Source organism: Colossoma macropomum, unplaced genomic scaffold (assembly GCF_904425465.1).
Source record: "Colossoma macropomum unplaced genomic scaffold, Colossoma_macropomum, whole genome shotgun sequence".
Taxonomy (NCBI): Eukaryota; Metazoa; Chordata; class Actinopteri; order Characiformes; family Serrasalmidae; genus Colossoma; species Colossoma macropomum.
In genome coordinates, this window is record NW_023494792.1 from 1,112,889 (window position 1) to 1,129,193 (window position 16,305).

At 38.4% G+C, this 16,305-nt stretch overlaps 1 protein-coding gene and 1 long non-coding RNA gene across 2 annotated transcripts; both read left to right on the forward strand.

Annotated features, from left to right (window-relative positions):
- Positions 1 to 377: 377 nt before the first annotated feature.
- On the forward strand, positions 378 to 2,096 carry LOC118812824. Its single transcript, XR_005007567.1, has 3 exons — positions 378 to 484; positions 1,314 to 1,412; positions 1,505 to 2,096. It is a non-coding gene; the product is annotated as an uncharacterized LOC118812824 (long non-coding RNA).
- A 2,873-nt stretch (positions 2,097 to 4,969) lies between these two features.
- On the forward strand, positions 4,970 to 12,797 carry LOC118812694. The gene is made up of 6 exons (XM_036577810.1): positions 4,970 to 5,031; positions 7,926 to 8,463; positions 8,575 to 8,910; positions 9,156 to 9,196; positions 11,434 to 11,556; positions 11,649 to 12,797. The coding sequence occupies exons 1-6, from the start codon at positions 4,970 to 4,972 to the stop codon at positions 12,727 to 12,729; spliced, it is 2,181 nt and encodes a 726-aa protein (XP_036433703.1). The 3' UTR covers positions 12,730 to 12,797.
- The last annotated feature ends 3,508 nt before the right edge of the window (positions 12,798 to 16,305 follow it).

Below are 16,305 nucleotides of genomic sequence, written 5' to 3' on the forward strand. Positions count from 1 at the left end.
CCTGTCCCAACTTTTTTTTAGAACATGTTGTTGGCATTAAATTGAAAATGGACAAATATTTTTGAATTATAATAATAAATGATTTGCACATCATTGTATTTTGTTTTTATTTATTTTGCACAGTGTCCCAACTTTTTTGGAAATGGGGATGTATGTTCCGGTATTGTTTAAAGTTTCTGTGCAGTTATATATGTTATAAATTGGGATCTAGTTGAAACAGATGGTCTGTAAGGCTGATCAGTGAAATGTTTTGGTTCTCTGTCTGTTTCTCTAAAACAGTGTGACTCACAGACTGAAGAAGAACTATTTTTACTGTAATGTAGAGGCTCCGCCCAGCATCACTATGATGACACAATTCTGCTCATCAGCAGAGTCTCCTCAATTTGATAATAGTTGATAGTGTCAAAATCCAGAACATAATATTTTACAACAGGCAATCCAAGCTACAAAGCAAGAGAGAGAACTGGTGAATACTGGAGGACTGGTGAGTACTCGCTTCTAAGGATGCGCAATACGACAATATTTTATTGCTATTATGGTAAATTATGGCATGAAACTCTTTTCTGAGTATATGATGGATATTGTCAGTACTTAAAGAACACTGCCCAACTACATGTTTCATTACAGAGTAGAATCAGGCCTGTTTAACTGATTTAGTGCCATGTAGCATAAAAACCATTGTAGTTGTAGTGTATTATTATTATCTTTTTTATGTGGCACTACAAGTGCTATTTTATCTGTTCAGATTTATTAAATCTTAGAGAAAATCTTTATTGTGATGCAGTAAAATATTTTGATGCGCATGGTATATAATATTTTCCCCATATAGCCCACTCCTACTCACTTTATATAGCTCTAAGGTTTGGCATCATCGGGTTTAGCAGGAATGCTTCCACCTTCTGCTGTTACTGTATGGTTCTTTAAAAACTTTTTTAAAACTAAAAAAAAAACAAAAAAAACAGATTATTTCACTTTAGGGATGGGAGTGATTATTGCTAATAAATGTTCACCTGGATGTGCATCTAGTAAAATACCAGAACGATTTTATATTGTGTTACAGGGCATTACAACATTTATGATTACACTGTTCTTATGAACACATGTTATGATGCTTTATGAAATCTGATTCTAAATTATATATCCTTTTTTAAAAAGTGTTACGCAAGTAGCTATAATTAGTCATAAGCAATGACACAAGCCTGTGCCAAGCATTATTAAGCATCATGTATGCCATGTAACATATTCATGTAATCATAAAGAATTAAGAATACAAATTCAAAGGAAGTATAACTGAACATTTTTCTGATCTCCAGGATAAAAGACGCACAAGCGGAGACAGAGAGACTCACTCTGCTCACAGCCCAGAGAGTGAGGACTCCAAAAATCACTATTCAGCTGCTGGACAAGACAGAGTGAGTAATAAAAATAAATAAACTGTAATGTTTACACTTTCACACGGTATCACAGTCACAGGTTTTTCTTACAGCTCAATAATGTTTTACAGGATCAAACTGGAAGAACTGCTGCAGATAATAAAGAAGGTGGACATTAAAAAGGAAGAATGGGACAAGGAAGAGTTAATTTATTATTCTTTTTCTGAAAAGACTTTAAAGTACCCACACCTTTCTAAAAATGACAACTCTATCAAATGTATTCTAAAAAGAATCAACAATAACAATTTTAGCTCCATATTTTGTGAAACTGAGAGTAGTTTTCTCGAACTAATACAGGAGGTAAAGGTAAAGAAAACAGACAAGCAGTACTGTTTTGCAGTTTTCAGAAAAGCAGATCAAACATCAAGCAAAATTGGTCCCCATTATCCAGACTCTGATGATAATCAGCATAGTGAGGATTTCTTAGTTAAAGAAATACTGGAATTAGTGAAAAATGGTGACATTACTAAATACAGTGAATTATGGATCTATTCTCTAAACAGCCCCTGTATTGGCAAACACGAAGGTCCACCCTGCATCATTATTTTAATGCTTTTATCAGTTGTTTTGTTCAAAAAATATAAAATTACAACATGCATCGGCTTCTCAAAACATCATGGATTTGCAGGATCCATCTGTGAGCTTTTAGCTCCTCATGAAACTGAAGAGTCATTGAGAACACAGACCTTCTATCCAAATTTAACCTGCCTTCATTTAGTCCACAGAAATGTATAGAAAAGGCCATTCCTGAAGGCGAAGACAGGGATAGATTGTTTAAAGCACTAGATGAATATAAGCCAGAGACCTTTCATTTTCCATACAGTGAGCAAACTTTTGAAGAGGTATTTCCTTCTGAAGACAGAAAATTTAAGACGTTACTGGGTGAAGTAAAGGAACCTGTCTGTAAAGCTTTTACATCTGCCTTTCGGAGATGGTGGAATAAAGATGTGAAACAGGCAAGTAATGACTTCATAAATGACAGACTAAGTGAAGATATAAACAGAAAAGCATTTCAGTGCTTCATTCACGACTTCCAGAAGCTTCTCCAGGAGCTTCCCAAAGAGCTTCTCCAGGAGCTTTTAACTGATGATTACAGCCTTCCACAGTGGGACTTCCTAAGGATCACTGAGCTTCCTGATCTGAAATGGACTGAATTGAAATGAAAATGAATCTGAATTTGGCTATACTGTATTCAAACTGTAATAAATATATAAAAAAAAACATTGTGATGTGTTTCTGAGTCTCTTTCCACTCACTTTACAACACATACATGCATAAATAATATAATAAATTAGTGCTTAATGCTGAAAAAGACTAAATTCATGTTGTTCACCACAGCCAAGCATATTGAATCTCTACCATCAATGGTCTAAGGACTGAGGGAGCCAGAGTACAAGAATTTTGGAATTTGGCTCAGTTAGGAAAACATGTAGGTAAACTGCTCAGTGAATTCAGATCAGTTAGTGCTGAAAAAAACAACTACAGAAAAAAAGAGGTCTGTGGCCAAAGCAGACGCCTTTGTTTTTGGAGATGACTCTGTTAATGGTGTAAAATACACAACAGTGAAGAGGGTCGTTGTCCATGTAGGTAAGAATGACACAAGGAAGCATTAAAAAGTGACCTTAACGAGCTCTTCAACACACTCAGGAAGCTCAACGTGCAGTCATTTATCAGTGGTCCTCTGCCTGCAGGGAGAAGCGAAATGTTCTCAGGGCTACTTGGATCAAACAACTGGCAACATAAAAGCTAAAAATTACAGACTCAAATCTGCCTTTCTTGGGAAAAATTATTGAGGAAACTGTCTTTAAGCACCTTACTGGCTTTCTGTCCTTAAATAGCTGCCTAGACAAATTTCAGTCAGGTTTTCGTCCGAATCACAGCACTGAAACGGCTCTTATTACAGTTATTAATGACGTTTGTTTGAATACAGACTCTGGAAAAACACCTGTGTCTGGTTGCACCAGCGCTGCGGAAGTTCAAATGTAGGATAGTTGTGCTGTAAATGTTCATTAAGTTCAGGTTTATGCATTACTAAATCCAAACGAGTTGCACCTCACAAACTAGTTTTAATGTTGAGCTTAGTAGCTACTAAATATTTGCACCCCCCTCAGCAGGTGTATGTTTTGGGGAAACCATCAGAAACACACAGAACTGGGTTGGCCTCTCAGGAACTGTCCTAAAATGGTTCAGTTCATGCCTGCAAGGAAGGGGCTACTTACCTTACCGAAGGTGAAGACTAAACTGTGCTAGACTAGACTCTGTTGGTATCACCCAAAATGTAACAGGGCTTACGCACTACTGTAGTCACACTTTAGATCTAGTTCTGACACTCGGACTTGACATAGACAGGCTTAGTATCCTACCCCAAACCTCAGTAATCTCCGACCATTACCTAATCTCTTATGAGCTACGTCTTAGCTATAATACATGTACATCCCCTCGCTATTCTGCAAAGCGCTCAATAAAACCATTTACCGCCCTGCAATTCATAGAAAACCTCCCAGAACTAACAACCCTAGTCTCCACTCCATCAGACCCAATGGAGCTAGATGTACTAACCGACTATTTAGAAAATACCTTCCGATCTACTTTAGAAAATGTGGCGCCACTTAAAATTCAAAAGGATAAGACAGAAAAAGCTCGCCCCATGGTACGATGATAAAACCCGTACCTTAAAACAAACAGTACGGAAACTAGAGCGGAAATGCCGATCAACCAAGCTGGAAGTGTTCCACTTGGCCTGGAAGGACAGCCTTATAGAGTATAGAAATGCTCTCACTAAAGCTCGCTCAGCATATCTGGCCTCGCTGATCGAGAACAATAAAAATAATCCTAGAGGACTGTTTAGTGTGATTTCCAGAATTACAAAAAATCAGGCAGGTACTGAAACACAGATTCCGACGACTCTCACCAGTGAAGTTTTTATGGACTTTTTTAATAATAAAATTGAAAATATTAGACAACAAATTCAACCCACAGTATTAAATCCAACTTGGCTGATATAAAACATAACGTAGTTGCAGAGGAAAGGCTGGAAACTTTCTACCCACTACCACAGCTAGAACTAGAGAAGATTATCTCCTCTGCAAATTGTTCAACCTGCACACTTGATGCAATCCCCTCTAAATTACTCAAAGAAGTGCTACCAGTTATCATTAATCCTCTTTTAACTATAGTAAACTCGTCCCTTAGCCTGGGCCATGTACCCAGAGCTTTTAAACTAGCAGTTATTAAGCCTCTGATCAAGAAACCAAACCTTGATGCTGCGTATTGTCTAATTACAGGCCTATTTCTAACCTTCCATTTATATCTAAGATCTTAGAAAAAGCTGTAGCCCAACAACATAAGAACCACATATATGAAAAACTCCAATCTGGATTCAGGCCACATCACAGCACTGAGACAGCTCTAGTTAAGATAACAGATGATCTTCTCTTGCCTCTGATCAAGGCTACGTATCCCTGTTAGTGCTACTTGACCTCAGCGCAGCTTTCGATACGATAGACCACAATATTCTCCTAGAAAGGTTAGAGAACATGGTTGGAATCACAGGGACCGCCCTATCGGGGTTCAACTCTTACTTAACGGAACGTTATCAGTTCGTAAAGGTAAATGATTCATCTTCCAATTATTCACAAGTAAGATCTGGAATTCCGCAAGGCTCTATTTTAGGACCATTATTATTTACATTATACATGTTACCGTTAGGCACAGTTATAAGTAGCCATGGCATTAACTTTCACTGTTACGCAGACGATACGCAACTGTACATATCAGCCAAGCCTGATGACAAATACAGGTTAAAGAAAATAGAGGACTGTGTAAAAGATGTGAAAGGCTGGATGTCGCGTAACTTCCTCCTCCTAAACAGTAACAAAACAGAGGTTCTCCTTCTGGGTCCAAAAGTGGCAAGAAATAAATTATCAGATTTAACTTTAAATCTCGCTGACTTTCCAGTTATACCTGGTTCAGCAGCAAAAAACCTTGGCATCATAATTGATCCAGATTTATCATTTGATCAACACATAGGCAGTATCACCAGGACAGCTTTTTACATCTTCACAATATCGCCAGAATAAGAAATGCCTTATCGCTGCACGATGCAGAAACATTAGTACATGCCTTTATTACCTCAAGGCTAGATTACTGTAACGCAGTACTGTCAGGATGCACCAGCAGGAATTTAAGTAAACTTCAACTAGTTCAAAATGCTGCAGCCAGGGTTCTCACTAAAACTAGAACATTTGATCATATCAGTCCAGTTCTATCATCACTCCATTGGCTGCCTGTTAAATTCCGTATTGACGTATAAAGCCCTACATGGGCTCCTGAGTACCTGCAAGACCTTATTTCCCATTATGAGCCACCACGATTACTCAGATCACAGAGTGCTGGCTTTTTAATAGTTCCCAGAATTCAGAAGGTTTCATCTGGGGGAAGAGCCTTTTCTTATAAAGCCCCCAAACTCTGGAATGATCTTCCAGAAAATGTTCGGGACTCAGACTCAGTCGCAATATTCAAATCTAGGCTGAAAACTCATTTGTTTAGTTTAGCTTTTGGTAGTTAATGTTTCCCCCTGGATAAAGGCAGCAGATCCAGGGGTCCATGGACGCAGGGAATTATAGTAAACTGAGACGCTGGTGCTGCCGTCCCGCCGCTCGCACGCGATCACTCAGGTTTGTGGACGGTGGAGTGGAGGGATGCCAGATTGTTTCAGGGTGCTCCTGTGTCTGTGTGTCCTTTTGGTTCTCTCCTTTTAGTTAAGCTGTTATAGTCAGATCTGCCGGAGTCGTTAGCCACAGTCTGGAAATGTTCACATTCTCTGTTTTACATAAACAGAACTAAACTAATTCCATCTCCCTTCCTTTTTCCGAGTAAACGACTGCCCACCTGCCGGACGGACACTGATGGATGATTGTCTGTGGAGCTCTCCTGCTATCCGCTTCAGACCAGTTGCCCACACCCCAGTCACCGCCACTTGCCCAGCTACCGCCACTTGACTTGGACTAGCTGCCCACTCCCACTCTACACTGAAGTTTTCATGGACTCCTAACTACTATTACTACTACTACTACTACTGCTACTACTACTACTACTACTGCTACTACTACTACTACTACTACTGTTACTACTACTACTACTGCTACTACTACTGCTACTACTGCTACTACTACTACTACTACTACTGCTACTACTGCTACTACTACTGCTACTACTGCTACTACTGCTACTACTACTACTACTACTACTGCTACTACTACTGCTACTACTGCTACTACTGCTACTACTACTGCTACTACTACTGCTACTACTGCTACTACTGCTACTACTACTACTACTACTGCTGCTACTGCTGCTACTGCTGCTACTGCTACTACTGCTACTACTGCTACTACTACTGCTACTACTACTGCTACTACTGCTACTACTACTACTACTACTACTGTTACTACTACTACTACTGCTACTACTACTGCTACTACTGCTACTACTACTACTACTGCTACTACTGCTACTACTACTGCTACTACTGCTACTACTACTACTACTACTACTGCTACTACTACTGCTACTACTGCTACTACTGCTACTACTACTGCTACTACTGCTACTACTGCTACTGCTACTACTGCTACTGCTGCTACTGCTACTACTGCTACTACTACTGCTACTACTGCTACTACTACTGCTACTACTGCTACTACTACTGCTACTACTACTGCTACTACTGCTACTACTACTACTACTACTACTACTACTGCTACTACTACTACTACTGCTACTGCTACTACTACTACTACTACTACTACTACTATTAATATTAGTAGTATAATAATTGTGTAGGTAGTTTGACCAGAGGAGGATGGGTCCCCCCATGTGAGCCTTGGTTCCTCCCAAGGTTTCTTCCTCAGCTCTGAGGGAGTTTTTCCTGGCTTGCTCACCTGGAGGATTTACAGTTCATGTTAAAACTTTGTCTTTAATGGATTTCTGTGAAGCTGCTTTGTGACAACATCAGTTGTAAAAAGCGCTATACAAATAAATTTGACTTGACTTGACTTGACTTGCTGCTCTTAAATGGACGCAGTGGACAGAGAGCATTAGAAGAGCCCGACTCTGGACACTTTAAACCAGCCTGAAAACGATCCTGATAGAGCAGCTTTCAGCTCAGTTTACACACTGTTAGTGTTTCTAGACCCTTTACCTCTGTAACGGCACTTTATCTTAATTTATTTTTAATTTGATTTGGATTTAATGTTTTTTTCTCTGAAATTGATTGTTTTAATTAGGTTTTTATTCCTTTACTTTTTTAATTGACTCTGTAATTTATCATTTGTAATGCACTTTGAACCACAGCAGTGTATGAAACGTGCTATATTAATAAACTTGAGTTCTCTATGTATTCCTATATACACTCCTGTGCTGTTCTGTGTCCCTGTAATGTTCTATGTCCCTGTGCTGTTGTTTGATGTTCTATGTTCCTGTGTTGTTCAGTGTCCCTGTGCTGTTCTGTGTCCCTGTGCTGTTCTGTGTTCCTTTGCTGTTCTGTGTTCCTGTGCTGTTCTATGTCCCTGTGCTGTTCTGTGTTCCTTTGCTGTTCTGTGTTCCTTTGCTGTTCTGTGTCCCTGTGCTGTTCTATGTCCCTGTGCTGTTCTATGTCCCTGTGTTGTTCTGTGTTCCTGTGCTGTTCTATGTCACCGTGTTGTTCTATGTCCCCGTACTGTTCTATGTCCTTGTGCTGTTCTATGTCCCTGTGCTGTTCTATGTCCCTGTGTTGTTCTATGTCCCTGTGCTGTTTTATGTCCCTGTGCTGTTCTATGTCCCAGTGCTGTTCTGTGTCCCTGTGCTGTTCTATGTCCCAGTGCTGTTCTGTGTCCCTGTGCTGTTCTATGTCCCAGTGCTGTTCTGTGTCCCTGTGCTGTTCTATGTCCCAGTGTTGTTCTATGTCCCTGTGCTGTTCTATGTCCCAGTGCTGTTCTGTGTCCCTGTGCTGTTCTATGTCCCAGTGCTGTTCTGTGTTCCTGTGCTGTGTGTAAATGCGGTTCTAGTTTAGCCAGATGGTCTGTAGAGCTGGTCAGTGGAAAGTTTCAGTTCTCTGTCTCTTTCTGTGAAACAATGTGACTCAGGAAGTCTTTATTCACAGTGTGGCGTCTCCGCCCAGCATCGCCACGACGACACAGAACCGGACACTATAAAGCTCTGTTCACCAGCAGAGCTCCCTCACAAGCTGATGCAAACTGATTCAACTAACCCATGTAATAAAGAAGTAGTAAGTACTTCCTCTACACAAGTAGAAGAGCAAAAGAGAGGGCTGGGGTGGGGAGAACCCCAGGCTCCTGATGATCTAGCACCAACAGTGTTAAAGATCAGTGATGCAGACCGTCCTGTAGAGCCGATCCACTGTGGGAACGATGGTCAAGACCAGGGAGATCTGCAGGACCCCCATCCCAGCCCTCCATCTGGGGGAACCGGAAAACCGGTGAGTTCTCGCTTTACTTTGGCTCTACAGTTTAGCATTATCAGAGTCCTTCTACCTGCTTTTACTGTGTGGTTCTTTATAAAGAGAGAATAAAAAAGAGAAAATAGAGAGAAAAAACAGAAAGGAGAAAAAGAGGAAGAATAAAAAAGAGAAAAAGAGACACAACAGAGAGGAAGATATATGTGTCTGTGTGTGTGTGTGTGTGTGAATTATTATTCTGAAAGTTGATGTTGTTTGGATCACAGGATTCCAGGAAGCGCAGTTCCTCACAAGAGCAATATTCACCGTGAGTAGAACATGAACCTGAAACTGGGCGGGTTTGATGGGGAGGGGGTTGGAGTGATTTGGGGGGGGGTGGGGGGTGTTTCTATTCCAGTGTGGTATCACTGTTTGAAGGAGGGAGAACAGTGGAACTTAGAACTACGACTGAACTGAGAAGAAAAGTAGATAAACATCCAGATATTTGTATGAAGTCTCAACATGTTTTACACATTCCATCTCAGAGCTTATGATAAACCAACCGAGTATATTTAAAATAAAATAACAGTATAATAATAATAATAATAATAACAATAACAATAATAATAACTAATTAAAAGTCACCCAAAAACACTTGATAAAAAAATTATAAATAAAGGAAAATAAAAAAAAGGTTTAAGTGTAAATTTTTAGTAGTAAGTGTTTCTGAGCCTCTTTAATAAAATGAACTGCACTGTTTCAGACTAAATATGCTATATACTAAATAGTATAGTATAATATAGTAACTAGGTTTAATAAACTGTTAACAGACCATGAACAGCTGAGAATGTTTAGTTCGTCAGAATTTGAAAATGAACGAATGTAAATGACAGTTTGTCTCGTAGCTGATGTGATTGTTCATGTTTATAAATGATGTTCCTGCTGTTCATTTACAACAAACCCTTTCACTGATAAATAAGTTCATGTACACGGATCCTCACAGTTCATTACTGAGAAAAAAACGAGTAAAAAAAGGGAGAAAGATAAAAATGTGTCTTTCTAACAGTGACAGTAGCTTTACATTGTGTCCAGTATTTATGGCTGAGTAATCAGATAAGCTCTCTATGAGGAAGACTGAGGCTGTGACGACAGGAAAGACTGTTAACTGGACCCTGATGGAGAAGATGTGGAGATGGTGGACAGCTTCTCCTACAAAACACAACAAAGACCCAGCAGAACAAACCAAACTGAAGACCTTATTCTGGACACATTCTGAGAAGAACCGGCTCAGTGGAAAAGACTGTTATGATTGGAAGAACTGAGCGTAAAAGAGGACGAGCAGCTACAAGACGGATGGAGACAATCAGAGGAGTCATGAAGCAGCAGTTCAGAAGCCTGAAGACCCAAACAGAAGACTGAGCATTCTGGAGCAACACCGTCCATACGGTGACCAGGAGTCGGAAAGGACTTGACAGCACTTAATAATAATAATAATAATAATAAAAATAATGATAATAAAATAGTATATATATATATATATATATTATATATATATATAAATGGTCTGATTCCCAGATCACTCTGATACCTGAAAATATCCTATACTATAGGATCCTACTATGAATATACTCTGAAGTCAACGATGTTTTTGAATATGTGATGATGACAAAGATCTGAAATCATCAAAGGAGGTCAGAAACTACAACAGCTCAGTGCTCAGACTTCATTTTATCTTAGAAACATGAACTGATTATAAACAGTTTCCTCTTCAGCTGCTCTTTAAAAGGCCCTTAACTAAAGGATCGATATCTTACTCATGTTTCTTCACAGGAGATGTTTTATTATCATATAAACATACTGGACATTACATACATGCGTTATGCCACTATTACACTTCAGGAAGTCACTGTGATTATTTGTGTACAAAACCTGATGTTGTAAAACCCGTTACTCATTGGTGAAAGAGTTTACTGTAAATAAACAGAAAAACAGCTTTTACAGCCGTTAGAAATATAAATACACAGGTCAACAGTAACGTTTGTACAGTATCAGATTCTGATGAACTGATTTGTTCACAGCTATAAATGATCTGTTAATGGATTATTAAAGAAAGTTATTAAACCTGTGTTTTTAAGAAAACTTTGTTTTGTGAAAATTAGCATATACTTTTTTATAACTCTAACATGATCACAAATTACTCCACCCTTCTTTTAACTGATTTGCATAGAACATGTTTTCAGCTATAAATATGAACATCTTGCTGCCATCAAATTCAAAATGGGCATGTTTTTAAAAAGAACTATGAAATTTCTCAGTTTCAGCATTTCATATGTTGTCTTTGTACTATTTTCAATTAAATATAGGTTTAAATGATTTGCACAGCATTACATTCTGTTTTAATTTACATTTTACACAGTGTCCCAACTTTTTTTAAAACAAGGTTGTACTTTATAACATTGCAGGGTTTTAAATTTATGTCACATTAAAAAACACTTTTATGCTTTATAAAGCATTATGAATACAGGGCTCACAGGAAGTTTTACTGAATGCTGCTGTGATCTCCAGGATAAAACGTCCACGAGTCGAGGAGAGTCGTACTCATGATGAAGCAGGATCAGCCGATGGTCCAGCTACTGTGGACGCTACTCAGTCCACCAATGACCGTCCAGCTACTGTGGATGATTTGCTGTGAGTAACAAAGATAAATAAACATTAACACTTCATCATCATAACAACACTGTATTACAGCTTTATTAATACGGGTCTGTACTGTTTTACAGGACTGGACTGGTGGAGATTAGGAAACAGAGCAAAATGAACAGAATTGATTATTACTGTTCTGTTAAAAAGGCTATACGATACTTACTCCTACCCAAGAGTATAGACTCTGCCAAATATATACTAAATAGATATAAAACTTTAAAAAAAAATAATAACAGTCCTAATTTTCTTTACTTAATAAAAAAAGTAGAGAATGAAGCACCTGATAAAAACAAACAATACGGTTTTGCCTTTTTAATAAACACAGATCAAACATTAGAGTGGAAAACTGGTCCACATTTCCCAGAAAATGATCAACATAGTGAGGATTTTATAGTTAAAAAAATAATGGAAATGGTAGAAAATAGAGAGATTACTAAAAACAGTAATCTTTATATATATTCTCTAAACAGTCCCTGTATGGGCAAAAAAGGTGAAGATAGTGTGCCCTGCATCGTTCTGTTAACCTGTTTAACATGGTTTTTGTTTAAAGAGTATAATATTAAAACATACATTGGTTTTTCAATATATTATGGATTTGCAGGACCCATCAGTCAGCTTTTAGGTCCCTCGAAAGACCGTAAATACAATGATCTAGTCACACAAGCTATAAAAAAAATTAAGGATTCAAACCCTCAATACAAATTTAGCCTGAAAACGATAAAGCAGTTTGATGTGCGCAGTTTTATTAAAAATGCCACTGAAGGTGAAGACCAGATTACACTGTTAGACAGACTAGGCAAATTTAAAACAGAGGTCTATGAGTCTTATAACACATTAAAAGGCTGGAAAAAGAAGTTTAATGAAATACTGGGAGAAATAGCTGATAACGATCTTTATAATCGTATTTGTGATGCTTTCAGATCTGGCTTTGAGAAATGGTTCAATGCTAGTGTAGATCAAGCATTACTTAGCGAACATATAAACAGAACAGCTTTTCAGTTCTTCCTTCAGGACATCCAGAAGCTTCACCAGGACCTTCTGCCACAGCTTTTAACTGATGATAACAACAACGTTCCTCAGGACATTTTAACTGATGATAGTAAGAATCTGACCCAACTGGACTTTCTAAAGTTTATTGAACTTCCTCTTCCTGAATGAAAATGAAAATGGATTAGAATTTAATGCTATTGAACACACTGCAATAAATAAACCAAAACCCAACTGTGTTTCTGAGCCTCATCTTTCCACTCACTCTGCAACACATGCACACATAAACATCAGTGTGAACTGCTGTGGCTATTCATACGGTTGAATCTGATTCATTTCTACATTGACTGCACTTTATAAATTTGTAATAAGTGGGTAATAATATGGTAATATAATGGTAACAATTTGTACAGACCGATCAATCACATCTTTCCAGTTGTTAGTAAGTAATAAATTAGTAACTGCAGCTGTAACTAGTTATGGTAACACAAAGGTAACAAATCCTAAATACCCATTAATAAAATGTTATTTTTTTCGCTTCATCTAAAATAATTTAATTGGTCAGTTTTTTTACATTTCTAGAAATACGGTGTTCAGCTCTCACAGCATCATATCTGCTTAATCAACATCTCACTGCAATTATATAAAATCATTTTAGAGTTTTATAGTATTAGGCTGAGCATCAATCCACCATCAAAGATTGAAAGTCAGTACAGCAACTTTGGAATTTGTCTTTATCTGAAAATAACATGGGAGTAAAACACACAGTAAATGATTTTATTTATAGGAAGTAAAATTGTAGAATTAAGAACATCAGAAAAAGACATAAGATAAGATAAGATAAGATAAGATAATCCTTTATTAATCCCACAACGGGGAAATTTGCGGTGTTACAGCAGCACAGAAGACAGAGCAGCAGGAAATATACAAACAATATTTAAAATAGAATAAACAATAAAAATATAAAGATATATGTATATGTACAAAAGTACAAGAAAAATATACAAAGTATTAAATTTAATAATACAGAATTTAATAATATTTCATACAGAATAACAGGCACAGAAAATCAGCTGCAGAAAAAGATAGAAAAACAAAAAGAAACATAGACGAAGAAAAACAGATGCAGAAGGCCAGGACGGTCACTGGGACTCTAACAGGCTGCTAAACTCACTCATGAAGGAAGTGTCTGTTGAAGAGGGTCAGGAGGGGCGTGGGAGATCAGCTGAGGTTGAAATGAACTCACAAAAAACAACTGCAGGAAACAAAGAACAAAAAGAGGAAGTTGTCTTTAAAGGACTGCAGTGGAAAGACTGCAGCAGATGATCGGGAGGGGGTCTTTAATGTTTCACATCACAGTTAACAACCTGAAGTCTGTTTAGAGGCTTGTTTTTCATGTTTAATGATCTAATTAGTGTAGACTGAAGTCTCGTTTTTGTTTTTTTTTTTAATGTTAAAAAATGAAACGCTAGTGTAGAGCAGGCCGAACACGTGCAGCCAGTAACACGGCAGGACGAGTGAGTCATCCACAACACAGCCTGAGCTCTAATGTCCCAGTTTAAAAACAGTGGTCTGAGTTTTTAATGTTCGTACTGAGCTTTTTTTCATGGAAAAGTTGGTGATCATATAAACACCATGCTCTGTATGACAGGAGTGAGGGGCTCTTTAGTAGGTGGTCTCTTTAAAAACTCCTCTAGAGACATGAACTTTGTACAATGATGAAGATCTTTGTAGTGTGTTATTAGCACTGCTTACTGCTTGGCTGTTGAGTACTGTGATGATTTGGTGAAGAAGGAGTTGTGGGAAACATAACACTTCAGACAAATCCTCTTTTACTGAACACGGCAGCAGCTCTGCTGAACAGCTGAAACAGCAGGCAGGTCGTCAACAGCCAATCAAATCTCCCTGATGTTAGACACCAACACTGCACCAGAAAACACCCACACAATAACCCCACTTACCAACACAGAGCAGCACAGAACAACATACAACACATATATAACCTGTCAAACAACAACATTTCAGAGCAACTGATGCAAAATCTTCATAGATGTTTGGAACAGAACCAGAAGGGGTGCCAGAGAGTAAAGAAGCTGGTAGAACCCAAATGGAATCACTCGTTCTTTCCTGGATGAGACTAATCTTCACCTCATGAAAGGGTCTTCAACAACTTCTAGATAACGTAAATGAAAATTGATAAAGAACCTTTATGTGATATGAAGGTTCTATCTCACACATGTATCTACAAACATGGTTCTAAACTAACTAATGGTTCTTCTATATGTTCTAAATACCAACACCAAAGAAAAAAAGGTTCTGAAGAATAGAAATACAGTTCATAGACTCAGTTTGCTTCTTTTAACTTTAAGCTCAAGATAACAAGATAACTAACTCATTATCTTGAGATAACAAGACAACTAATTCGTTGTCAAGTTACAAGTTAATTATCTTGTTATCTCAAGATAATAATTAAGAAACTTATAACTACCTCATGGCCTCTCTGGACTTCTGTACCACACACTTCTTCTTTATTATTTTTCACCTATAATACACCACAGCCTCCACTCAAAGAACGACTGTAGCACCTTTTTAAGAATGAACGATGCAGCTGTAGAACTCTTGTTCTCACACTTCTCACAACACAAAATGGTCAGCATCACCAGCCACCAAATTCAAGCTGAGAGTGTGAGAGAGAGCCAGTGTGTGGTTTGTCTGCTCTGGGCTACTGTAGAAACATGGCAGTGGGGGCTGCTGTTGAACAGGAGCTGCTCCCTGTGTAGACGTGAAAGGCGCATTCTTAGATAACGACAACACAATGATTCATAGTTACAGCTGATTATACACTAAAGAACATGCGGTATATTATAATCATTCTCTGGTAGTAGATTCCTCTAAATCTCACACACTGCACCTTCAAACAGGTTAGGATTTCAGCAGATTCTCTGAATTGCTAACCACTGAGATGATGCATTCACTGGGATTAAACATCACACTGTGCGAGACTGTGAGATAAGAAGGATCCCCTACATCACTCTTACTTGTTTTGTATGGCAATGAAGAGACGTAATAATGAAGTTTCAAATAAGGGCACTGTAAGTTGGTACTAGTATCGAGCTGATGAGCTTTGAGAGTCTAGTTTTACAGAAAGCTGCTGAAGCTTCATGAGATTTGAAGTTTTCTGGTTTATACTCAGAGTTAATACTCATAATAATGCTAAACTTCTGTACTTTAGTCTTGTAGTCATTTCATTTCTAGTCCAGTGTGCTGCAGTACTGCCCTCTACCTGTACAAGACTGCACTGATATTAATACGTGTGTTCATCTGTATTTTCGTACTATCAACCTAGTCAGTGTTCGGGACTCAGACACAGCCTCCATCTTTAAGTCTAGGCTAAAAACGTACCTGTTTAGTCGAGCCTTTGGTTAATTAGTTTTCCTTTTAGAAAAAAGGTGCAGATCTGGGGGTTCTTATGGTGTCTTATGGTAACCTGGGAATGTTGGTGCTGTCATCCCGCTGCTCTTACGTGTTCACTCTAGTTTGTTAACGATGGAGCAGAGGGGCGCTGACTTCTCAGGGAGCCCTCATGTCCTTGTTACCCTCTGGTTCTCCCTCTTAGTTACGCTGCCATAGCCAGGCCTCCCGCTGCGGTCTGTCAACTCTCTGCTCTGTTCGGTCACCCATAACAGAACTAAATATCTGTCCCCCTTATCCCTCCCAAAGTCAGAGCAAAGTAGAAGATAAAAACAT